Source organism: Vanrija albida, assembly GCF_041260175.1.
Source record: "Vanrija albida strain AlHP1 chromosome Unknown contig_3, whole genome shotgun sequence".
Lineage (NCBI taxonomy): Eukaryota > Fungi > Basidiomycota > Tremellomycetes > Trichosporonales > Trichosporonaceae > Vanrija > Vanrija albida.
Window position 1 is genome coordinate 446345 of NW_027191422.1, and position 22676 is coordinate 469020.

Consider the following 22676-nt stretch of genomic DNA (forward strand, 5'->3'; position numbering starts at 1 on the left):
ACGGAGAAGGGGACAGCGCTCACGGCGCGCCTGGCGCAGGTCAGCACTGACGCGACTCTGACCCACCGCCGAGGAACTTGTCGGCCGAGGCGCGCTGCTGCGCCCAGTCGTCCTTGAACGCGACGATGCCGACGAGGATGCCGGCGGCGAACCAGCACGCCGAGCTGAACAGCCAGATGGCGCCTGGCGCGGGCGTCGGCGTCAGCTGCGGAGCACTACCCAGTGGCAACTTACCCCACATCCGCGTCGAGCCAAACTTGACGACCTTTGCAAACTCTGACGCGTCCGACCCCTTCTTCTTGGCCTTGAGCGTGTCGTCGATAATGTCCCACTGGTGTCAGCGAGGCTCCCACCCCACCTCACAAGGCAGTACATGCACGACATGACGCCAATGAAGAGCACGAGGAAGCGCAGCGCGACCGAGTGGGCCACGAGCCAGCAGATCTGGGCGCGGTGTCAGCGGTGTCAGCGGGGTCAGCGATGGCGGCGACAGCAGCGCCGGCGGCGCATCTCACCAAGATAAGCCCGACCATCAGCCCGATAGTGAGCCACGCGACGAGGCTCCGCCGCGCCCAAAACAGCGTGAGGAGGAACATGAGCCCGAGGTCGAGGCACGCCACCTTGCTGGCGTTCGTGTCGAACCCCTGTCGTCAGCGCGCCCCAGCAGCGACCCACACAGGCGATGAGCGCGGCGCCGATGGCGCTCGAGCCGAGGTACCCGGCCGGCAGGGTGATCCACGCCACGCCCCCGCGCAGGTGCGTCGCGCCCCCCTCGTCGGGGTCGAGCTCGATGCGCTCGACGCTCCCGCACGTCAGGACGCCGGCGAGCGCGTGGCTCATCTCGTGCATCCCCACCGTGAGCAGCTTGAACGGGTAGATGAGGGTCTTGAGGTATGGTACTGGGGTGTGAGCGGCCCTGCCGCCATGGCCGCGACTTACCGTGCCTGCGTGAGTGGGGTCGAGGCGCGGCTCACCACTGGGGCGGTCAGCGGGGACGCGGCCGCGGCCTACTACTGCGCTGTCAGCGGGGGCGGAGGCCGCAGCTCACATATCGCAATGGCCACAATGTAGCTCGCGGCGACGATCAGCGTGACCCTGCCGTTGGCGTCAGTGGCCGGGACGGGGCGGGGCGGCGCGCACCGCTGCGTCGCATTCGGCGTCAGCCGGCCCGCGACGTCGGCGCCGGTGACGGCGAGGACGGCTGTTCCGTTGATCGGGGCGTCGACGGGGGCCATGTGTGTGGGTGGCGACGAGTGAGTGGACAAAGGGATGGGCGAGTGCGTGGTTGTGGTTGTGTTGTGTTTGCTGCGGTGGGGCCGAGCTCAACGGCGCCGCGCCGAGGCTGCTCGAGCCTGCTCTGGCAAGAGGTCTGTGCATCATGGACAATGAGGCTACATAAGGTGTTCGTCAGGTCGTTGGTCGTTGCTCGTCGTCGTTGCTCGTCGTCGTTACTCGTCGTCGTTGCTCGTCTGCGGCACTCATCGCCCCGTCGTCCCATGGATCGTCGCGCCGTATCTTATCGCCCCGCCACTACCCCCACATCTCCATGCTGTCGAGCGTCTCGAGCGGCTCGTCGCCGTGCACCGGGTAGCCGTAGTACTCTGCCCGTCAGCTTACCCCACTCACACCCACTCACTCTTCGCCGCGCGGAGGTGGCTCTTGAACTTGTCCCCGATCGAGGGGCCCACGAACGCGCCGCCGACCGGCGCGACGGCCCGCGTCAGCGCGAACAGGTAGTGGTGCGGGACGCGGTACCACGCCTCGAGGGGGAGGCACCTGGGGTCGAGGGCGCGGTGGCTGCGGGGTCAGTACTGCTACGAGGCTCGACTCACTCGGCGAGCAGCATCGCGCGGGAGCACATGTCCTCGTCGTCCGCGACGGCAGACACGACGAACGCGACGAGCGGGGACACGGCGCCGTCCGCGAGCCAGAGGCGCACGTGCAGCAGGAGGACGCGGAGCGCGGCGCTACACTCGTGCTTGCGCAGGAAGCGCGTGAGCGCGACGAGCTCGACGAGCCCGGAGCCCCGGCCCCCAGCGGGGAGGTGCAGCGTACCGGTGGAGACGAGCTCGAGGAACGCGCGCACAGTCCGCGCGCACTCGTACTCGCGGTTGTAGAGGCGGATCTCGGGCGCCGCGACGGCCGAGCGCTCCGGGTCCCACCCGCAGGGGAAGTGCGCGGCGAGGTCGGCGAGCTTACGACTGGGGCGGCGTTAGTGGCGGGTAAAAGGTGGGGAAACGACTTACCTCGCGGCGAACACCTGCGTGTACGACGCCTCGAGGCGCGGGCCGTCGGCCGTGACGATGAGCAGGTCGCCCTCGCCGTCGGATGTGGTCGAGCGCTCGCTCGCCGAGTCCTCGTGCAGCGACGCGAGAGACGTGTACGCGCCCGGGCTGAACGAGCCGGGAAGGGACGCGCGCTTGCGGTGGCCCTTGGGGCTGCGGGTCGTGGGGAGGGGGCGGGGCATTGTGGGTGGCTGTTGGTGCTGGGTAGTTTGGCCAGGTGGTGTTGGCGAGTTAGTGTTGGCAGTTGGTGGTGAGAGGAGGCTGGGGCAGCAGGCAAGAGTTAAGTATGCCCTAGGCCATGGCCATCACTATCCTCGGCCATGCTGGTGATGGCGACGCGGCGAGTGATGGCGGTGAGGGGCGAGCGCGTGAATGAGTAAGGGGCGAAGGCGGCACAACCGCACACACAAACACCAGTCCATCACTGTCCACACACCATCACTGTCCACACATTGTCCGGCGGGTGGCAACAATGCCGCCACGGCCCTAGTTCGTCGTGAGCCCAACAACAGACACCGACTCGGGCCGCCCACTCGGGCGCGTCGTAAGTGCCACGAGCGAGGTTTCTGCCTGTCAGCATGACTGGGCGCCACAACCACACCCCGCCCCACCCCACCCCACCCCACCCACCCTTGGCCGCGCGCAGCAGCTCCTCAAAGTACCACAGCAGGTCGCCGCCGCCCTTGCCGTCCGCGCCGCGCGCCTTCTTCCACGCGCGGCTCAGCGCCCAGAGGTACTCGGGCGGCGTCTGGCTCCAAGCGATGTACGGCATGGACGCCGGGTCGAGGACGTGCGCGTCCTCGTCGCCCTCCTCGAGGCTGGCCTTGGCCTCGTCGCCGAAGGGGTTGACCTTGAACGCGCTCATCACGATCGCCCTGGACTCGTGCCCCGGTGCGGCCCAGAGCACGGGGTCGGCGCCCAGCGCGGCCGTGACGGTGATGTCGTCGCCGAGCGTCGCGCCGGTGACGAACGCGCAGAGCGGGCTGATGATCCCGCCGCGCAGCCCCTCGCGCACGCACACCATCGCGAAGCGCTGCGCCGTGTGGCACTGGTACTTGTCGAGAAAGCGCACCAGGCGCGGCAGCCGGTCGAGCCCGTTGGTCGGGTTGGCGCTGTGCTTCCACGCGACGGGGAGCACGCCCTTGGTAATGAAGCGGAGGAAGGCGCGGACGATGTCGGCCGTCTCGATCTCGGGGTCGGCAAAGACCATGGCCTTGTCGTCGGACGAGGCGTCGCGCAGGGCGTGGCTGGTCCGTCAGTCAGCGCTCGGCCTGCACCCCACCTCGCCCACAAGAGATGGTAGCTCGCGGTGCGGAACCGCACGCCGTCCGACGACACGAGCGTGTAGTCGCCCTCGGCGAACTCGGCGTCGTCGAGCAGCGCGGCGGACGTGTCCCACTCGGGCATGGGGTACTGAGGAGGGTGGGATGTTGTTTATGTTGTCGATGATGACCGAGGGAGGCGGGGAAGGTCGAGTGGCATTCAGATGGCCAGTGCGAGGCGGGGCGAGTGCGAAGGTTGTGTCGGCACCGCCACTCTGCTTCGTGGCGGTCGTCGGCCCTTCCCCTCAACGGCACCTCGGGGTGTTGCTCCAGAGCCTGGGTTCACCATCGCGGGGTAGACCACTCCCGACGATGGTGCTCTCGCTGCCGCCGGCACAGTGCCACGCCACGCTCGCCCACCCCACCGCGCCCGTGCGGAGCCGGACCGCCGCCGACGCACTGCTCTCGCGGCCCATGCTCACTATCAAACGTCGAGGGTGGGGTAGGAGGGGCTGGCTCGCTCGCTGGCTCGCAGGCTCACCGGGACTCTTCTTCTACTTCTGCAGAGCCCCCCGTCTCCATCGCTGCATCACACCTCGACGCTCCTCAGCACCATGCCCGGCCCGCTCTCCCCCCCGTCCAAGACGCCGTCGCCCCTCGCGTCGCCGATCAAGAAGCACAACTCGCTCGGCGCCCTCGGCCTGTCGAGCCTCACCCTCAACCCCTCGCCGAGCGTCTCGGTGTCCCCGCTCCCCTCACCCGGGCCGCTGCAGCCCCCGCTGCCGCGCAGCCCGCTCCAGGCGCCCGCGAGCCTCGCGCCCCCGTCCAACGAGGACCCAAAGTACAAGACGGGCGACTTTGTCATCGTGTCGAGCGACAACATCAAGTTCAAGATCCAGTCGTACCATCTCTTCTCTGCGAGGTGGGTGCGATGCCACGGCCTTAGTTGCTGACTTTTAGCGGTGTATTCCGCGCCAGCAGCGAGGTCGCCGCCGCCACCGACGAGGAGGGCGTGCCGCTCCCCCGCCAGATCCACTTCACCGACGACGACATCGAGTCGGCCCTCGTGATCCGTGCGTTCCTCCGGGTCATCACCACCGGCCAGGTCGCCACGACCCCCGACGGCACGGGCACGCCGTCCGTCTCGGCCCTCCGCCGCCTCATCCTCTTCCTGCGCAAGTACGAGTGCCCGGTCGCGCTCAACCTCGTGCTCTTCAAGGTCAAGGAGCTGCTCAACCAGGGCATCTCGGTCCCCATGTACACGTTCATCCTCGGCGCCACCGCCGACGACGTCGACACGTGCGCGCTCGCCCTCAAGTTTATGAACCAGAGCTGGAACGGGCCCAGCGGGTACACTGACGTCCGCAACGAGGGCACTCCGGGCGCCAGCACGATCGACCCCAACAACCTGCCGTTTGCGCTCTGGCAGTGGATTCCGAGCGAGTACATGTGGGCGCTGAGCCGCGCCTGGGGCCGCAACGTCAAGGACGGCACCCGTCTCCCTGATGAGTTTAAGCGCGTTATCGCCATTGTCAAGGGTGGGTAGGGGGGCACGTGGGCGCCGTGGCGCAAGGCTGACTTGACCCAGGCGTCGACGGAAAGAACAGCCTCCCTCTGTAGTCGTGGTGGTCACTGGCAAGGATCAAATAGATGCACAGCAATAGCATGGTTCGGGGGAGGGGTGGGTGGGCATGGAGGGGCCGGTGTACATGGCGAGGTCGAGAGGGTACGGGGGGTGCGTGCTGGTGGAATCGCGAGCATGACAGAGCCCATGCGTCTTCGCTCGCCCCGCGATCGTGCCGCCGCATTGACTCACAAGTTGACTGACAACGGGGGGTGGGGTGGAGCATTGCAGCATTGTTCGCTGAGCAGCAAGGTGTCAATGGGACGCCGTGGCCCACTGATATAGCTGACGGTCGAGTGACTGAGACCAAGCCACGAGCCACTTTGTTGCTGCCTCTGCCCGAATACAGACGTCATGAAGATCTCTTGAGGCCAGCCGTCGTCGTCGGCAGTGCCCCCCGGCATTCAACGCACTGCACTGGCCCCGTTAACTGCATTCCTGCCGCACTGCGCTGTACGTTGACCGGCCCAGTGCAGTGGGTGGCTGGGTGGCGGCGTGGCGTCTCGGCGTCTCTGCCGGCGTCACACTCGTCACGCGACAATGTCTCGCACACGCCGCCTTCATTGTCTCTGGCTCGCACCCCGTCTTGGTTTTTCGCTCGCCTCCCCCGCATTCGTCTGTCGCATTGACACTCGCAGCGCGCGGGGAAGACAGTCGACACGACAATTTCGCACCGCCAAACGTGCTCGCTCGTCAACTCGACTGTTCTCGACTTTGGACACTCCTTCACTCTCACTCAATCAACCACCACCACCACCTCCCACGCCATGCCCACCGCCGTCGCCGTCCCCCACGCCCCAGTCACCACCCCCTTCCACCCACCAGCGCCGACCAAGCCGGCCACCCCCCGCCCCCTCGACGTGCTCGTCTCGGCCGACGGCGTGTCCTTCCCTGTCGACCGCCAGGCCCTCTCCTCACAGAGGTAGGCTGCCCCCTCCTTCCCTCCACTAACCCTGCAGCGCAGTCCTGCGCGACCTCCTTTCCGCGCAGCAGCCGGGCCGTAGCCGCCTCCCGCTACCAGAGCAGGCGGCCGACCTCGCGCCCTTCCTCGACATCCTCCTGCACGACGCCGACCCGTTCGCCGACCTCTCCGACGTGCTCTCTGCGCTGCCGGCAATCCGCCTCATGGCAAAGTACGACACGCCCCAGCGCCTCACGTACGCCGTCACAACGCTCAAGTGCCACGTGATGGAGGGTGCCGTGTGCCCGTTGCAGGTGTTCATCGTCGGCGCGGCGCTCGGCGACGGCTTTGGAGGGCTCGGCCTCGACCTGTGCCGCACCGCCATTGTCCACGGCGACGTGCCCACCGCCCACCCGTCGGCCCAGGCGCTCGTCGCGCCCTTCTGGGACACGGTCGACCCGGCCTACAAGGCCGCGCTGACGGCCAGCTGGGCAGAGTCGGACGACCCCAAGGCCCGCGGTAACAAGTTCATCCAGATCATGAGCCATCGTGAGTAGGGCCACACGATGGCACGCCGGCGGGGAGACTGACAATGCAGTGGCGTAGGGCGTTCTGTGGCTCGCCCGAGTTTACTGGCGGCACCAAACCCCGGCACGCACACCGGCCCACCTAAAAGCTATGAAATAGCAGTGACAGTGACATTAGCAGTGACGCGGCGACCGTTCATGTAGACTAGCTTCCATTCATGTGTGTACCAGGTTGTTTCTAGCCAGCGCGGCAATGCGACGTGTTTCAAGCGGGCTGGGTCGCTGGGTGGGCGGTTCGAGGTGGTGACCGGTCGACCTCCACTGCCGGCTGCCTCGACCTTACCTTCACCAAGGTCGAGCCAGATGTTGCGGCCTCTGTGCACACTGTCAGCCGCCATAGCATTGGTGCTCATACGAGGAGCTTGCAACCTTCCTTGGCGGACGGTCATGGTGGAGGTGGGTGTGGGGCTCCGGTGACGGTTTTCACTGCTCATCCCACCGTGTGCATGGTGCCGCGTCGACTCTGTACGATGCTGTTGCGACACTGGGCTCTGCCGCCGACGCAAGAGTGCCCTCAGTCAAGGGCCGTCCAAGTCATCAGTCATGCTCCAGAGCCAACTCGCTCGCAACCCCAGCCCGCCCACCGCTATGCAATATGTCACATCCTCTCACCACCACTACCTACACCGCACTCATGCCGAGAACTGGGCGACGAGGTACTGGCTGACGCTCGTCGGCGACAGCGGCGTTCCCAGATCCGTGATGATAAAGTCGACGAGGTCGGGGTACGTCACGTCGACGAGCGGCTGGCTCGCGTTCATCTCCGCCGTCATCTCGGCCGGCGCGGCCCAGTCGGCGCCGGGCGTGCCGCTGCCCGAGACGTTGAGGCGGTCGACGTCGGGGGCCGATCCGGACGGCGTGGGCGGGATCGCGGGGGGGAACGTCTTGCCCACGGGCGTGGAGGGGAAGGCAGAGGGGAACGACAACGGGAGGTGCTTGGCGGCGTCGCGCGGTCCGGGGAGATCGTTCTGCGAGAGCGGGTAGTGACGCAGGAACTTGTACGACTCGGCGAGTGCGTACACGGGCTTCTGCATCGCCTTGGCCACAAGCGCGATCTGGTACGTGCCGACCGAGGACACGAGAGCGCCCGACTCGACGACGGCCTCGCACCCGAGCAGCACCATGTCGACACGCTCCATCACGTAGCCCACCGCGCTGTCGAGGAGGACCGTGCAGGGGATTCCGGCGGCCGTGAGCACCTGGTGGGTGCGCATGCCGAGCAGGCCAGGCCGTCCCTCGGTAACGTAGACGCTGACTCTCTTGTTCTGCTTGTGCGCTTGCAGGATGGTCTGGATAACCACACGCGAGTAACTGTGCGTGAGGACCTGGGGCGTGAGTTGGACATCCACCAGCCGGTTAACTCACCACACAGTCATCGCTCAAGAAGTCTCCGGCCTGCTTGGCGATCTTTTCCCTTGCCTGCGGCGCTGTGACCGAGCAGAAGGAGCGGCCCTGCGCGATGAGGGTGCGCTTGTACGCGGGGAAGTCCTGTGGGTGTGAGCAGAGTCGAGGATGGGTAGATGACTTCCGTGGACTTGCTACCCAAGCTCACTCACCTCGCCACCTCCGGACAGAGCAACGAAGCGCTCCCACAGCTGGCAGCCAGCGCGCACACCAAGACTGGGCTGCGAGTCGTTGAGACGCCTACGGCCATTCGTGAGCTCGATGGCAAGGCCCGACACGGTGGAGGCTGGGGCGTTAGATGGGAGCAGAGCGGGCGGGCCTCCTCCAGCTTACCAGTTGACGCCTCCATGAGCTCAACCAGTGCGAGGATAGCGGCCACGGGGTGGGGGTACTGTGTGCTGTCAGTGCAGCGCTCGGCCGTCGCACGCGCGACCCACCTTTTCATCGGCGAGCGCGCGCTTGTAGGCCGCGACGACGTCAAAGTCTTTTGGCTTGGGCTGCGACGTGTTGACGGTGAGCGCTGGTGTAGCGCGGGTCGACGGCCCCGCTGGCGAGGGGGAGGCTGCTGCTGTAGCCATTGTGGGTTGTGTGGTGGGTTGAGAAAGGTGTTGTTGGTGGACTGAAATGTTCGAGTAGGAAAGGCGAGGTTGTGCGCCGCTGGGTGGTGACGGCTGCCGTGCCTGGAATGCCTTTTGTCAATGTCGCTGGCAAGCCTGGCTGTTTGCTGCTTTCAGTCGCGACGAGGTGCACCCACCCACCGGCCAGCCAACGCCGCCCACGACCACCCTCGACCACCCACCCCAAACCGCCCCCGAAACACAACCCACCTTCTTGCCATCACCCATCCCTCCTACTCCCACCCACTCGCCAGCGCGACATGTCTACCCGCGACTACACCGACTCCGAGTCGGATGGCGAGACACGCGGCCGCGAGCTCACATCAGCGCACTCGACACCAGCACGCGGATCACCCACGCGCAGCTCTCCGACAAAAGCTGGCGGGCCCTCGAATCCGTCGTTACGCATCACTGTGAGTGCAGACGAGGAGCCATCTCTGCCTCGAAAGGAAGGCAGGGAGGGTGCAACAGGCGTCACGGCGGCGGGGCGGGCGGGCGATCTGGGTCCAAGCTCTCGCTGGCTGCTCTCTGTTTCTCATTCTGACACCACCCCAGCTTCGGCCTAACATGTCGCACCTCGTCGACGAGTCGCCCTCGACATCATCAAAGAAGCACCCCCGCGAGCGTTCGCGCGACCGCAGCGACGCGGACCACTACGACCGCTCGTCGGCCTCGCCTCCGCCGCACCAGATCCGCCTCAAGCTCGGCTCGAGCAGCGGCAAGCAGTCGATGGCGTCGAAGGCAGCCTACTCGTCGTCCGAGGGGGAGAGCGACGCCCCCGAGCGCAAGAAGGACGACCGCTCGCCACCGACAAAGAAGCAGCGGACCTCCAAGGGGGCCAACAAGCAGCCCAAGCCAGCTGGCCCGACGCTCCCCGCGCAGCACCGCAAGACGTACGACTGGCTCCAGCCGTCCTCGGCCTCGGCGTCGCACCACGGCCCGCCGGACCGCGAGGGCCGTGAGCCGCGCGACCCGCCCAAGCCGGAGCCCGCCAAGGTGACCCCGAAGGCAAAGAAGCCGAGGGAGAAGAAGAAGAAGGAGGAGGCAGTGGCCGAAAAGGTCGAGACGGACGTCGACGACGACGTGCGCTCTCTCCTCGGCGAAGAGTTTGACTCGCTCCAAGGCTCCGTGCCGCCCGAAGGAAAGAGCAAGAAGGCGATTGCAGCGGCAGCGCGCCGCAAGGCCGCTGCGGCAAGTGGCGAGGCCGGACCAGGCCGCAACTGGCGCAAGGGATTGAAGAAGTGAGTGCCGCCCCATCGCCCATCGCTGACGACCAGGGGTGATCCGCTCCCATGGAAGGAGGCGACGTTCCTCGGCGACGGGCACAAGGTGATGAAGTCGAGTCCCCTGGCGACCCCGCAGCGCCCGGCCGCCTCGACCGAGGGCACGCCCGAGCCGCTCGACGCGACAGTATTAGCAGCGGCCATGCGGCCGCGGGACGCGCGCGAGCCGTCGCCGCCGTTCGTGCTCGCTAACGCAGCCGAGCTCGGCTTCCCCGTCTTCTCCAAGCCGATCAGCGCGCCCAAGATCAACCTGTCCCCCTTCCCGAAGATCACGCAGTCCTTCGCGCCGTTCGACAACAAGCCCTTCCGGCCAGAGAAGGTGCGCTCCTGGGCAGTGGCGGACCGGAGCGTCGTCACCATTGGCGGCGGTACGCTCAAGTTCAAGACGTGGACGCGGGGCCCGCAGTCGGCGCTCGGGGTCGTGCTCGAGGCGCAGCGCGAGGCCGACGCTGCCGCCAAGGCGGCCAAGCGCGCGGCCAAGGAGGCCAACAACTCGGGCCAGGAGTCGACCCCCGGGCCCAGCTCGGCGCCCGAGCGCCCGCCGCTGCTCCACTCGCCGTCGGCGGACAGCGTGCTCCCCGTAGACGGGGAGGCCGACGACGGCGCGTCCGAGATGGGGGGCGACGACGAGAGCGTCGCGGGCTCGGTTCGCGACTCGCCCGCGCCCAGCCCTGCGCCGATCCGCGGTCGTGGAGCCGCTTCCAAGCGCGGTCGGCCGCGCAAGTCCAAGCTCGCGCAGGAGATCATCCCCACCGACCAGAGCGATGGCGAGGGTGGCGAAGGCGGTGAGGGCGGCGAGGCCATCAAGACTGAGGAGGCATAGGGGCGCGAGCTGTAGAACGCTGTAGGCTGTAGGTTGCGGACGCGATACCCATGCATTGTATAGAGTGTGACAGGCCTCCACGTGATCATGGTCGTCGAACAAGTACCACCCTTCACGACTGCTCGCTCTGACTTATAGAATGCATAGTACAGTACAGTATGACCTTGGTAACGAGCAGTGGGAGGTGGTGATGGGAACGAGAGTAGATGTGTGTGTGGTGGGAATTGGAGCCATGCTCGCGCCTCAAGCCACTGGCTGACCATCAGCGACGGCTCTCGCATCGATGGCGTCAAACGCAATAGTCTCGGCGCGGTGTGCAATCGCAATAATCAGCTCCTTGTTCAAGCTGATGCGCCATTCAGCCAGGCGCTTGAGCTCGCGCCACGCCTCGCCTTCGGCCGGCGGCGTGCCGGGAGGAGCGTAGATCACAAAGTCGGCCTCACTCAGCAGTGATCGTAGGAGCGAGCCAAGGAGGAGGCAGACAAGGCAGACGATAATGACCGCGGGAAGAGGGACGGCCGTGCGAACGAGGAAGGGTGCGCGAGGCGCTTCGGTCGGTGCCGTGGCGGTCGCTGCGGCCGCCTTGCCCTCCTGGGTGAGCGTAAGCTTGCGGGACGGTGGCGAGGCCTTCGGTGTGGTCGATGGAAGTGTGGTGAGGGGCGTGATGGGCGAGTTCTCATGCGAAACAGGCGCACTCGCGCTGAAACGATTGAGAGGCGCGTATTTCCAAAAGTTGTATCGCCCAGCGGGGGTGGGTGCGGGGGGAGGCTTGGACTCCTCCGAGATCTCAGTGGAACTCTCTGCTGGGAGCTTGACGGGCTCGTTGGTTGGTGTGTTCGTGACTGCCGAGTTGGCATCCGAGTCGGCCTTGGGGTCTTCGGCCGGGGTGTCACGAACATCAGGGAGGAACTCCCTCGCCACGGCGAGCGGCTTGCCGAGATACTCGGAGTGGGCTGTCGTGCGGTTAACAAGCTGGGGAAGTTTGACCTTGGCTGAGTCTCGTGCAAACTTGCTGGACGGCAGCTTTCGCTCGTCCTCAACTGGGATTTCGGTGCCCTCAAACATGTACGCCGCAGGTTCAATACGCCGAGCAACGAGGCGGATCTGAACAACGGCTCCGTCACTGATGAGGTCCAGCAGCCAGCGAGGGCGAGGTAGGGCCGCAGTCTTGCCCGTCAGGGGGTCGTTGACTGGGGCTTCGTACCCCGACGTAGGGAGCGTGACCCGGAGAAGGTGACGGGTCTGTGTCGTGGGGTCGAGGGATGCCGACTGTAACAGTGACGGAGCCAAGGACACGGCGTTGCACTTGAACGGTAATCCGAGTCTGTCACCCGTGAGGTCCAGCGGGAGGTCCGATGAAGAGTTTCCAGAACCATGGTACGCCTCGGGAAGCGACACAGCACGGATCGCAATCTCGCAGCCGCCCTTGATAATCTCAGAGCCAACGTCGATATCCGCCACAATCAAGTCTCGCTTGCCACGTCGAATGTCCTCGGCCAGATCGATGACAGTTGATCGCCCCGAGGTAAGCGAGGACTTGCTGTCGCTGTGATTTAACGGTGGGCGGAGAGTCTCGGCATCGCGCGAGTTCGACGTCGCTGGCGGTTGAACAGTTACTGTGACGACGTAGTCATCGCCGTCATTCACTTGGTCAATCGGCAGCTTGAAGCCCTCGGCGGATGACAGCGCCCATGGGCCGTTAGAGGCGGCATCGGGGACAAGAACCGACATCGGGGGCCAGTGAACCCTCGATGGTGGGCCCTGGGTCTTCAGGAGCTGCTCAATATTGAGAAGGGTGCGAGGCAGCCCAGCGTTGAGCATGTTGTTCATCGACACCGGGATGTTGCCGCCATAGTCGATGGCGCCGACGTACATGCACCGTGTCGACGGGATGGCGTACTGTTCGTGCGAGTACGGGTCGATGGTCTCCAGGATCCAGCCTTCCAGGATGATGTTCGCGGAGGGCATGACAGACGGGTTGTATTTTGCTGCGTCAAGACCCAATGTTCCGTGATCAAAGCTCGACGACGAGGCGTGGAAGATTGTGGTAAGGGGAGTGTGGGCGGAGGCCGCCGACGGCGACGGCGGCGGCGTGTCGGGGACACGAGCAACAACAGTTGCAGTAACGATGCTCCTATCGCGGAAAGGGAAAGCAGCGTGTGCGGTGATGTGCGAGGTCGTGATGCCGTAGCCATAACTCTGCAGACGCACAGGCTTCTCAAAGTACTCATCCTTCCGGAAGGACGACACAGTGCCGGAGATCTCCTCGGCGGTGAAGCCCTCGATGATGCGGCCGGCGCGGTACACTGGAACACTGTCGGACACATGACCGACGATCCGCCTTTCAATCTTAAGGCCGTCGCGATCCGCAACCGGCTGCCATCCGAAGGGGTCGGTCGACTCGCCGTCGCGGTCGGCGTGAATGCGTGATAGCTGGCCAAGAGCGCGGACGGCAGCGTCCACCGCTGTGCTCCCGGTAGCTGGCACAGGCGACGGCGACGACATGGGAACCACAGCCGCACGAGTTGATTCTGAAGCCACCGTTACTAGGCGAGCCAGTGGAGAGTAGAGACGCCCGAATGCGGTGGTGGATGGAGAAGCTGGCAACGAAGCCGGTTGTTCGCTCTTCTGGGCCGCGCTTTGCAGCGACATGTTACTCTGTCGCTTTCTCAACACACCAAGGACTGGTGGCTGATCCAACGCGACACGAGATGGCCTCGACCGCTTCTTCTTCTTGAGCTGTTGCACATCGTTCTCGGAAAGGTCCTGGTTGTCCACCTTGACCTTGGATCCGTTGACCGTGAGGGCAGTTTTGCCAGAAGTTGAAGCTGGGCCCTTTCGGACGGTAACTGTCACGACGCCAGAGCCGAGGGCAGTGACATCATGCTCGATGCTGAGCCACAGCCCTCCACCGTTGGGGGACAGGCGATGACGCTTGAGCGCAGAAACTCTCTTCGGTGGGGGGTCGACGAGCGCAATGATTGTACTTGACCATTTGTCTGGGTCGCAACGAATCTCGCACTCGATGCTTCCATTGCCGACACCAGGGCTCGACTTGTCGCTTCCCCCGTCAGAGTCAGGTTCCTGAGTGACCACTGGGGTGACGATGAAGGAAGTCTCCGTGCCCGACGACCGCGATCGCCTGGCCTCAGCAGCCTCGTATTGGTAGCGGAACGTTTCCTTCTCGCCGTCCCACCGTGACGAGATCGCCTTTGCGCCGCCGAGGCGGGTAGCCACAGGTGGGGCACCATGCTTGATTGCAAACTCGCCGAGGCCGGACAGAGTCGACATCATAACTTGAGGAATGGACGACTTGTTGGACCATCCCCCAGGATGGCTCTGCTCGAGGAGGGTGACCTGGGTCGTGTTGGGAGAAAGCGCTTCGATTGACCATCCTTGCAGGTCAATCTGCGTGCGAATGACGTTGGGGTCGATGCAAGGAGGGATAACAGGGAAGAGCTCCGTGTTCTCCGTCGAGAAACCGAAAACATGGACGGAAGAGGGCGACTTGTAGGTTGTTCGAACGAGAACAGAGTCGCGCGCACTGGCGTCAGCATAATACTCGACAGGTAGTACCTACGCTACAGGCCACGAGGGCTTCGACTTGAAGTGCCACACGTCTGTCAACTCGTTGACATCCTCCAGCAATGTCGCGTCCTCGTACGACTTGTCCCACTCGAGTCGAGTGCCGGGGGTGATGATCGTCGCAAACAGATCCCAGACGCCTACACCAACAAACACCGCCTCAGCCCTGAACACGACCAACGTCTTGTCGATCGAGTTCAGCTGATGCACTCCGACGCCCTTCGATTCTGCAACTGGCCTCCACTTGGGCTCTGGCTCTTGCAGAAGGGACGTGAAGTCTGATTGATCAGTGCCGTCTCTTCCAGCCCAACTTACAAATGTAGTTGCGCTTGATCAGACTGGCCACGCTCTTCTGCGCTGCTTGTGTCCTGCCATTTCGTATTCTCCGGTCGTCATCGGATCCGACAAGGGAGCCATCTCGAGAACCCAGCTCTGACGTGTCCACCGTCGGTAACGACATGGCGCTAGCACCAGGGGAGCCGTCTAACAAGTTGCGTAGTGGCGAAACCGATTCCATGCGCTCGATGGTGGCTGGGACACCGTTGATCCGGACACCTGCGCCGGACGATGGCAGAGCTGTTCTCTCGATGATCACCCTGACGCGAACGAGCTCCTCTTGGTTTTGCAGTTGAGCGTGCACCAACCTAAACACCAAGCGCTTAGGTGCCGCAGCTCCGGGGATGGTCGCTGGCGACTGGCCGACGAAGGGCGAGAATGCTGCCGACGGCGAATCCTCCCCGCTCTGTGTCTTGATCTGAATCTGGACGTCCCAGCCCTGGGTTGATGACAATCCAAACTCAATCTGCCGCCGAGTTCCATCGATACCGCCCTCTTCGCTCTTGACAACGGCGTAGCCGGCTGACAGGGCGACGCGTGCTGGGTCGTAGTTGATGCTGCCGATACTGACGTCCTCGCCATAGTTGAGGAGCACCGGGACTTTCTCGCTGCCCTCGCGCACGAAGTCGACGAGGCCAACGATAACCGACGGAAGGTGTTGGGGAACGGCGCCGCCAACCGCCCACGTGCCCTTCGGGTTCCAGCACCAGAAGCACTGAATACGGGCTTTGCCTTCTGGAATTGGCGGTTCTGCGGAGCGAGATCGGGATGAGGGAAGCTGGATACACCATGCGAGAAGCGAAACGTCGGCGCGCACGTATGGTGGTGCTGGTCGGAGATACGGTGGTTCGTGCCGTGAGCGAGGAACTGATGTTGAGACATCGATGAGGGTGTTCTGGTCCACCAGTGTCTTGGAAATGGTGACGGCATCGCGAGGACTTGAGGGCCATCCGAGCCTGTAGCTAGTCTTGGTTACTCGTGTCTGGGTGTCGATGAGATCGACCAGCTGAGCCTCCTCGACCATGCGATCCCCTGAACAATAGGTCAGCTGCGTGGTCCATGTTGGCGCTGACGCCATCGAGCAAGGCCCTACAGCACCGTTCTCACGGCGCGCGCAACTCGGCTCGCGCGTCGCCGAGATCGCTGTACGAGGTAAGGGCATCGCTACTCAGCGATCCCGGTCTCGCTGCGATTGCAAGAAGTCTTGCCACCGCTACCCCAGAGCTCATTGGGTGACTCACACTGCGGCCTTGTTTCTGGTGTCGCCAGACACACTCTAAATGTGTCGATGTTGACATCGGTGCCGCAGTCAACGTCGACGACTGCTCGGAACACCTCGCCGCTCTTGCCATTACGGCGGTGGACGACGACATCGCCGGGGGTAATGCGTCCCAGTGTTGCCGATCGAGCCTTTGCCGGGTCCCGCACGGAGCCTGCACTGCTTGGTGGAGTCGCAGACACGAGCTTCCATGCTGAGGATCCCGACGAGGAGAGCAGAGCGCGAAAGTATGCAACTGACGAATTCAAGGCTTCGTTCCATGCTGATTCAAGTCTGGGCGATTTGGTGAGCTTACGGGGCATAGGGGGAGGGGGGAGGGGGGGGAGAAGGTGAGGAAGAGAGAGAAGCGTACCTTGTCCCATCATCGAGGTTTTCTACACGCATGACGCTGTGCTGTCATGGGCGGAGGGAGGAAGGGGCGAACAGGGTGCGAAGGTGGGATATCGGTGTGTGTGTAGCGGTGGTCGTTGCGCTGTTGAAGGAAGGAATGGGGGTGGTAATGTGGATGTCGAGTGGTCTGGTCTGGTGGTGGTGGTGTGTGGGGTCGTCGATGTTGTTGCATCCAGCCATTAAAACGAGCACTTGATCGGACGATTAGCAGGCGCTGCTGCCAGGCGGGCAGGCAGGCACACCCTCGTCATTAGGTTACGTCACGTGGCCTCCACCCTCCACCCGGCCCACCCAATATCCCACAAACCCCACACCCAAGCTCTGCCGTTGCCCGAATTGCCCGCCAGGCAGGCAAGCAAGCGCATCGTCACCGGCAACGACGGCGTCACTGTGCTGGCTGCATCGCCGACATCAACAACCATCTTGTCACCGTCACACTCCACAAATACAATCTCCAGTCAACAACCCCCCAACCCACATCGCACCATGCCAAACCCATTCGGCATGTTCGGGTCAGACGCCGGGCCGTCATCAGCAGCATCGACAACACCAAACACACGCTCGGCCAGCCCGGCACAACCTCCGGCGCCACCCCTCCCAGGGGCACTCGCAAATACGCAGGGAGGCAACCTGCGTCGGCCGGCATCCCACGGTCGGCTCGCACAACTCATGGTCCCAGGCAGGCCAAGATCATCTTCCTCGTCATCACAAGAAGCAGCTTCAGGAATGCCTCAGGTGGTCACGGCGCAAATGGTGACAGTGCACGCCGACGATATCTCGGGGGGAAGGACGACGCCAGAACAGAGGAGGAGGACGGCCCGAGGTGAGTACAGAGGAGGATATGGGAGGCGGAGGCGGTTGGAGGGGTGGGTGGTGGCAGACATCTTCTTGCTCGCGCTGCGAGCGCAGTGCAGGGTGCGAGATATCTGTTAGCTTTGCTCGAGGGTGGATGAGCGGCGAGTCAGCTTGCCAGCTCGAGGAAGGCGGGCACTCGTCTCGCGGGCTTGCTCGATGGTGAACGGGCGAGTCATGTTGGAGTGGCTGGCGAGGCATCTCCGCATTTCACCAACCCAAGCGCATCGCTCACACCCCCAGCCGCTGCCGCATCGCTCTTGGCAAGCGACGCAAAGTACAAGAAGTTTGCTGCCCAGGTCGACCGGTGTCTGCAGTCGTTTGAAAGCGTGAACGAGTGGGCAGACTTCATCTCCTTCCTCAGCCGGCTGCTCAAGGTAGGTTGGGACTCCACGGCCTCGTGCTCACCATCCAGGTTCTGCAGACCCCGTCGCCACCCTACAGCGAGATTCCTCGAAAGCTTATCGTGGCGAAGCGACTGGCCCAGTGCCTCAACCCAGCGCTACCATCGGGTGTACACGCCAGAGCACTCGACGTCTATGCCTATGTCTTCAGCATCATCGGGGTAAGTGCTGATGTTCAACTGTCCCTCTGACCGACCACAGGTCGAGGGACTCCGTCGCGATCTCCTTATCTGGTCTTCGGGACTCTTCCCCTTCTTCCAGAATGCCGCTACATCGGTCCGCCCAGCCCTGATCAACATCTACGAGACGTACTATCTCCCATTGCGGTCCGATTTGAGGCCAGCAGCCAAGGCTTTGACACTGGCACTTTTGCCTGGCGTGGAGGAGGAGACGGGAGATTTCTTCGACCAGGTCCTCGCGCTCCTCAACAAGCTTTCTGATGCTGTCACGTCGCACTTCTTCCTCCAGACCATCTTCCTGGTCATGATCTCGAGTCCCGCATCTCGCTTGGCGGCGCTCAACTACCTCGCACGTGTCTTACTCGAGCCCCCAGCCGATCTCGCAACGGCGACAGATTCGGGACTCGTCATCAGGGGAGTTGCAGCTGTTCTTGGCGACGACAACATGCTTGTCCGACGTGGAGGGCTAGACCTTCTGCAGAGGATCCTGCCTCTGGACGGGGCAATTCTCAAGTGAGCTGGCTGCTGCGCTTCGTAGCTATGAGCGCTAACAACGTACAGGGAGGCTACAGAGGACGACCGATTCCATCTCACCCGTGCCGTTACGACGGTCGTGCTGGCGCGTGATGTCTCACTCAGCCGCCGAGTCTATGCTTGGTTCCTCGGCACCAACGAATCGGCCGAAGAGCGCGTCAAGTACTTCAAGGCCAACGGCCTGTCCCTGTTGACGGAGACGCTGTCCAGAGATATGGATAAATTGGCTACCGCCAACGACTTCGCCGAGGGCCAAGCACCGTACAAGGTCTTCCTCGCTCTCCTGGACAAGTGGGAGCTGGGAGAATCCCTGTCAGAGAACCTTGCCATCCCTGCTTTGCGATCAATCCGCGCCGCGTCTAGCGGAGAGCACAAGGATGACGTGAGTTGCCCTGGGGCGACATTGCTGACCTTTCAGATTCAAGGCGTCGCCGTGGCGGTTGACGAGGCCATCGAGCCGTCGGTTCTTTGGAAGCAGTTGTTCGACGCCATCGACCAAGAGCGGCCCGAGGCCAAGACGGAGCATGTCACGCTGGCCGAATGGTTGATATCCACAGTCCCTCAACGGGACGAGGAGACCGTCTCCGTTTACTTGCCGATCCTTCTCGACCGTGTGCTAAAAGCCATCACGGAGAAACTGGACCCGAAGGTGCTAGGGGATGTTTTCGCCTTGGCTACAGCGCTGCTTTCGGCAGTTCCCGATTCAGTCTTCGCTCAAGGGGCATCCGAAGAAGAAGCGGATACCCGGGACAAGCCACTGGAGACGCTCGTTTTCGGCTCGCCCCTCAAGCTGGAATCTGCGGCGAAGCGGGTGCAAGCGGAGGTGGTACCGCGCATCGTCACCACGGCGTTCAAAGTGTGCGAGCAGGCCCTTTTATCGAAATGGGCCGCTGGGCTTGACCTGAAGGCTGTTGACCTCGTCCGCACGCTGATCGATCGCGAGGTGCCTTCGTTGTCGCTTGTGAAGGGCGCGGAGTGGCTGGCGGCAGTTCTTGTGGGGCTGGGGCGGGTGAGTTTGGCGACCTTGTTCGAACCTAACATCCCAGGTTCGCTCATTCGCCGTCGTCGATGTCCTTGTGGACGCGGCCCTGCGCGCTAGCAGATGCCGTCTGCTCCTACCACCCATCGTCGTCACGACTGATTCAGTCATGACGACGGTCCTCAACTCGCTGTTCCGCTACCTCGGTCCTGATGCGGCGCCATATCATGCTCGGGCGGTTGAGCTGATCTGGGAGTACAACCAGCTCGCCGAGCCGCACACCCTCGAAAGTGTCATCGCCAGACGAATGTCTGCCGTTCCGGGCAAGACAGAAGCGTTTGCTGCCTTTGGTGTCCTGTGGCGACAGTCAGGTGAGCAGATGTCCAGGGCTTCCGCTGACATAAGACGACACAATGCTTCCCGGAGAGATCTTCCAGGTGCCAATGTTGATGATCCTGGAAGGCCTTAAGAGCGAGGACCCCCAGATCCTGTGTGCATCCGAGTCCTGGATGCGCTGCAACCTCAAGTCGTACTTCAGAATGGTCGACCCTCTTTTGCGCCGTCTCATCGACATGATCAGCAGGAACAATGGCAAACTGAATGACCCATCGCAAGTGACATACCTGGTCTCCAACCTGTCGAGCCTCTTCCGGTTTGGTGGACAGGGGCTGAGCAAGGCTTGCCAGTCGGCTGAGCCTCGCAAGTCACCCAACGCCATCTTTGTGCGCCATGTGGAGGAGCACTTTGGCGAGGCGCATTCCTATCTCGACTTGTTGACCGACATTCTTTCAAGACTATTGAAGGACTCGGCGGACGAACAGCTGTCAATTCGCGTTCAGTCGGCTTCTCTCGAGTTACTGCAACACCTTGTCTCCCGCGGTGATCTGTCCCTCAAGTGTCTGTTGCGCATCAAGAAGACGCTTGTGAACAAGCTCACGGCCGCCACCAAGCACCGCCGGTTGACACTGCAAAACACTATGCTTCATCTCCTACACACGTCCATCTCTGGAACAAACGACGCATTCAAGAAGCATCGTGGACACCGCATCACCTCGTCGAGCTACTCGGTGTCCGAGAAACCCACGGTACTGCCCGACGAGTCTGCTGCCGCACAGTTTGAGCAGCCCCTCATCGACCTCATCATCGTCGGCATCTCGTCGCCTGGGAACCGGCCCATCCTGCAACATTGGGTCGACTTTGTGCTCATGACCATTCCGCACTTGGAGGGCAGGCCTGCGGATCTTCGAATCCTGTGCGACTGCTTCTGTGAGCAACTGCGCATGACGATGCTGCAGTTGCGAAACACCTTTGAGGTTTCGACGGCCACCGACGTTCCGGCGACTATCACCGAGGCGGAGCCAATCATGCTCATCGGTGTTCTAGAGAGACTCGCTGTCGTGTTGGGCACCAAGACCGGTCATCGTCGCAGTGAAGAGAGGGACAGGCAGAACCACGAGGGCGGTGGTCTGTTGGGCTACCTCCCGACTGTGTTCTCTGTCGAGGCCCCCCAGGACTCGTCAGAAAAGGTCGAGGCTTCGCGCTATCTGGACGACATCGTGGAGGCCTTGCTCGTCACTTGGACAGTCACCGCCGAGTCGGATGATCCTCAGCCAAGCTCACTGGCCGCTTCAAAGGTTCAGATCATGTCTCGCACCCGGACAAGAGCACGCAAGGCTCTTGAAAAGCTCTTCAAGGCGCAACCTTCCGAGATTCTTGGTAGCTGCATCCAGGTCTGGGCGGCTCACCCAACGGATATCAAGGACGTCGACCTCTTCGACTGCGTTGACACTCTGGCACCGACAGCTCAGAAGGTCGTGGACCTCGTGTGCGAGCATCTGAGTGGCAAGGGCCGTGGGTCCATCAGCGATGCGTCGAGTCCCGCTCTACTTGCCTTCCTCGAGGCGTACATCAGCCGCCTCGAGGGTCCTATCGCGATTCAGGTGTGGAACACGCTCTTCAGTTACTCGCGCGAAGTTCTCAGCCAGTCGAGCTCCCCGAGTGCGAAGGCCCAGCTGTTCCCTGTCCTGCGGTGCTTGACCATCCTCGGACAGATCGTCTCCACGACCAGCGCGCTCGAGGACAAGAGGCTTCGCAGGGACCTGCAGGATACCTACGTGAAGGTCCTCGACGCTGTCGTCTCCAACTCGTCAAGGGTTGGCGACAGCATTAGCTGGCGACGAGGCAGGAGACGCTCGCGCTCAAGAGTGTCACGGGACGCCGAGAAGGGCTCAGAGGAATCCGGCGGCGTCGACTCGATCTACCAGTTCATTGCCAACCCCGTGCTCCCTAACCTGCGGACGCTGTTGGTCGACAACGACCGCGTGTCATCTGTCTGCAGCACTGTGTCGTCTAACATCATTGTTCCTGCCTTCAAACAGAACAAGGTGGACAATACGGTGCTTAATCTCCTGCGTGAGATGACCAAGATCCCACCGGCTGTTAAGTCGTGGCGCCTACCGATCGGGGACGCGTTCAACGACAACCGGTTCTTCAAGATCAAGCCAGAGGACTCTGCGACATGGAAGCCTCTCGTGCGCGCGCTGTTCGACAGCGATAAGGAGCGATTGGTCGACCTGCTGGGCCGCATCTCTGCGGCGCCGTCTGCCAACATCTTTACAAACCGAGAGCTGGAGACTGTCTCGCGGTCTCTGAACCTTCGTCGCTTGTCGGTTGTACTTCTGGCGGCGGAGCGCAACCACTTCCTGGCGCAGCTCCCAATGATCCAGGAGAAGCTGGTGGAGATCCTCCGGACAAACATCGTCTCGCCGCGCGTTCACAGCGAGGTCTACCTCTGCCTGCGGGTAATGATGTGTCGCTACAGCCCGCAGCACCTGACCAACTTCTGGCCCATCATCCTCGCCGAGCTGCTGCGTGTGCTCGAGTCGACAATGGACGACCCGCCGGCGGACGGATCTGAGGACCTGCTGCTCGTGCTCGCGGCGTCTAAGTTCCTCGACCTGCTGCTTGTGATCCAGAGCGAAGACTTCCAGATCCACCAGTGGATCTTTGTCACGGATACGACGGACGCGGCGTATCCCCCGGAGGACTACAGCCCCGAGGCTCTGATGGACCGACTGGCGGACGTGCTCGCGGACCTTGGGCCTGTCATGTCGCCCACCACGCCGACGATCCCGTGCGACCAGAACCACCTGACGGGCCTGCGGCGGCCGCACTTGAAGGGCCTGAAGACCCTCACCAGCCTTCAGCAGCTGTCGACGTTCTTCTCGCGCGCGAGCATCGATACGTTTGAGGGTGTGTACGCGGACACTGGGGTGGACTGGGAGGCGGTGGAGGACGGGCTGAACGGGGAGATATTCGACGGCGAGTAGGGGTTGTTGGGGGAAACGACGGG

General features: G+C 63.2%; 9 protein-coding genes across 9 annotated transcripts; 4 read left to right on the top strand and 5 right to left on the bottom strand.

Annotated features, from left to right (window-relative positions):
- Positions 1-19: 19 nt before the first annotated feature.
- On the bottom strand, positions 20-1235 carry Q8F55_003483 (uncharacterized protein; the record flags this gene model as incomplete). Its single annotated transcript, XM_069352026.1, has 8 exons — positions 20-30; positions 67-183; positions 235-331; positions 364-444; positions 516-644; positions 676-899; positions 975-1013; positions 1049-1235. The coding sequence occupies 8 exons, from the start codon at positions 1233-1235 to the stop codon at positions 20-22; spliced, it is 885 nt and encodes a 294-aa protein (XP_069209444.1).
- Positions 1236-1530: 295 nt separating this feature from the next.
- On the bottom strand, positions 1531-2467 carry Q8F55_003484 (uncharacterized protein; the record flags this gene model as incomplete). The annotated part of the gene is made up of 4 exons (XM_069352027.1): positions 1531-1601; positions 1637-1797; positions 1833-2201; positions 2247-2467. 4 exons carry the CDS (start codon positions 2465-2467, stop codon positions 1531-1533), a joined length of 822 nt encoding a protein of 273 aa, XP_069209445.1.
- A 304-nt stretch (positions 2468-2771) lies between these two features.
- Positions 2772-3692, bottom strand: Q8F55_003485 (uncharacterized protein; the record flags this gene model as incomplete). Its single annotated transcript, XM_069352028.1, has 3 exons — positions 2772-2851; positions 2916-3532; positions 3577-3692. 3 exons carry the CDS (start codon positions 3690-3692, stop codon positions 2772-2774), a joined length of 813 nt encoding a protein of 270 aa, XP_069209446.1.
- Positions 3693-4161: 469 nt separating this feature from the next.
- Q8F55_003486 (uncharacterized protein) lies at positions 4162-5167 on the top strand (the record flags this gene model as incomplete). The annotated part of the gene is made up of 3 exons (XM_069352029.1): positions 4162-4469; positions 4526-5085; positions 5136-5167. 3 exons carry the CDS (start codon positions 4162-4164, stop codon positions 5165-5167), a joined length of 900 nt encoding a protein of 299 aa, XP_069209447.1.
- Positions 5168-5938: 771 nt separating this feature from the next.
- Positions 5939-6678, top strand: Q8F55_003487 (uncharacterized protein; the record flags this gene model as incomplete). The annotated part of the gene is made up of 3 exons (XM_069352030.1): positions 5939-6093; positions 6131-6621; positions 6671-6678. 3 exons carry the CDS (start codon positions 5939-5941, stop codon positions 6676-6678), a joined length of 654 nt encoding a protein of 217 aa, XP_069209448.1.
- Positions 6679-7291: 613 nt separating this feature from the next.
- GCN3 (translation initiation factor eIF-2B subunit alpha) lies at positions 7292-8641 on the bottom strand (the record flags this gene model as incomplete). The annotated part of the gene is made up of 5 exons (XM_069352031.1): positions 7292-7984; positions 8025-8147; positions 8216-8349; positions 8397-8454; positions 8501-8641. The coding sequence occupies 5 exons, from the start codon at positions 8639-8641 to the stop codon at positions 7292-7294; spliced, it is 1149 nt and encodes a 382-aa protein (XP_069209449.1).
- Positions 8642-8940: 299 nt separating this feature from the next.
- Positions 8941-10786, top strand: Q8F55_003489 (uncharacterized protein; the record flags this gene model as incomplete). Its single annotated transcript, XM_069352032.1, has 3 exons — positions 8941-9093; positions 9236-9921; positions 9958-10786. 3 exons carry the CDS (start codon positions 8941-8943, stop codon positions 10784-10786), a joined length of 1668 nt encoding a protein of 555 aa, XP_069209450.1.
- A 243-nt stretch (positions 10787-11029) lies between these two features.
- On the bottom strand, positions 11030-16370 carry Q8F55_003490 (uncharacterized protein; the record flags this gene model as incomplete). Its single annotated transcript, XM_069352033.1, has 5 exons — positions 11030-14330; positions 14367-14649; positions 14687-15739; positions 15949-16259; positions 16339-16370. The coding sequence occupies 5 exons, from the start codon at positions 16368-16370 to the stop codon at positions 11030-11032; spliced, it is 4980 nt and encodes a 1659-aa protein (XP_069209451.1).
- Positions 16371-17102: 732 nt separating this feature from the next.
- Q8F55_003491 (uncharacterized protein) lies at positions 17103-22653 on the top strand (the record flags this gene model as incomplete). Its single annotated transcript, XM_069352034.1, has 8 exons — positions 17103-17199; positions 17472-17605; positions 17644-17793; positions 17834-18324; positions 18373-18727; positions 18764-19354; positions 19392-19695; positions 19730-22653. The coding sequence occupies 8 exons, from the start codon at positions 17103-17105 to the stop codon at positions 22651-22653; spliced, it is 5046 nt and encodes a 1681-aa protein (XP_069209452.1).
- Positions 22654-22676: the final 23 nt, after the last annotated feature.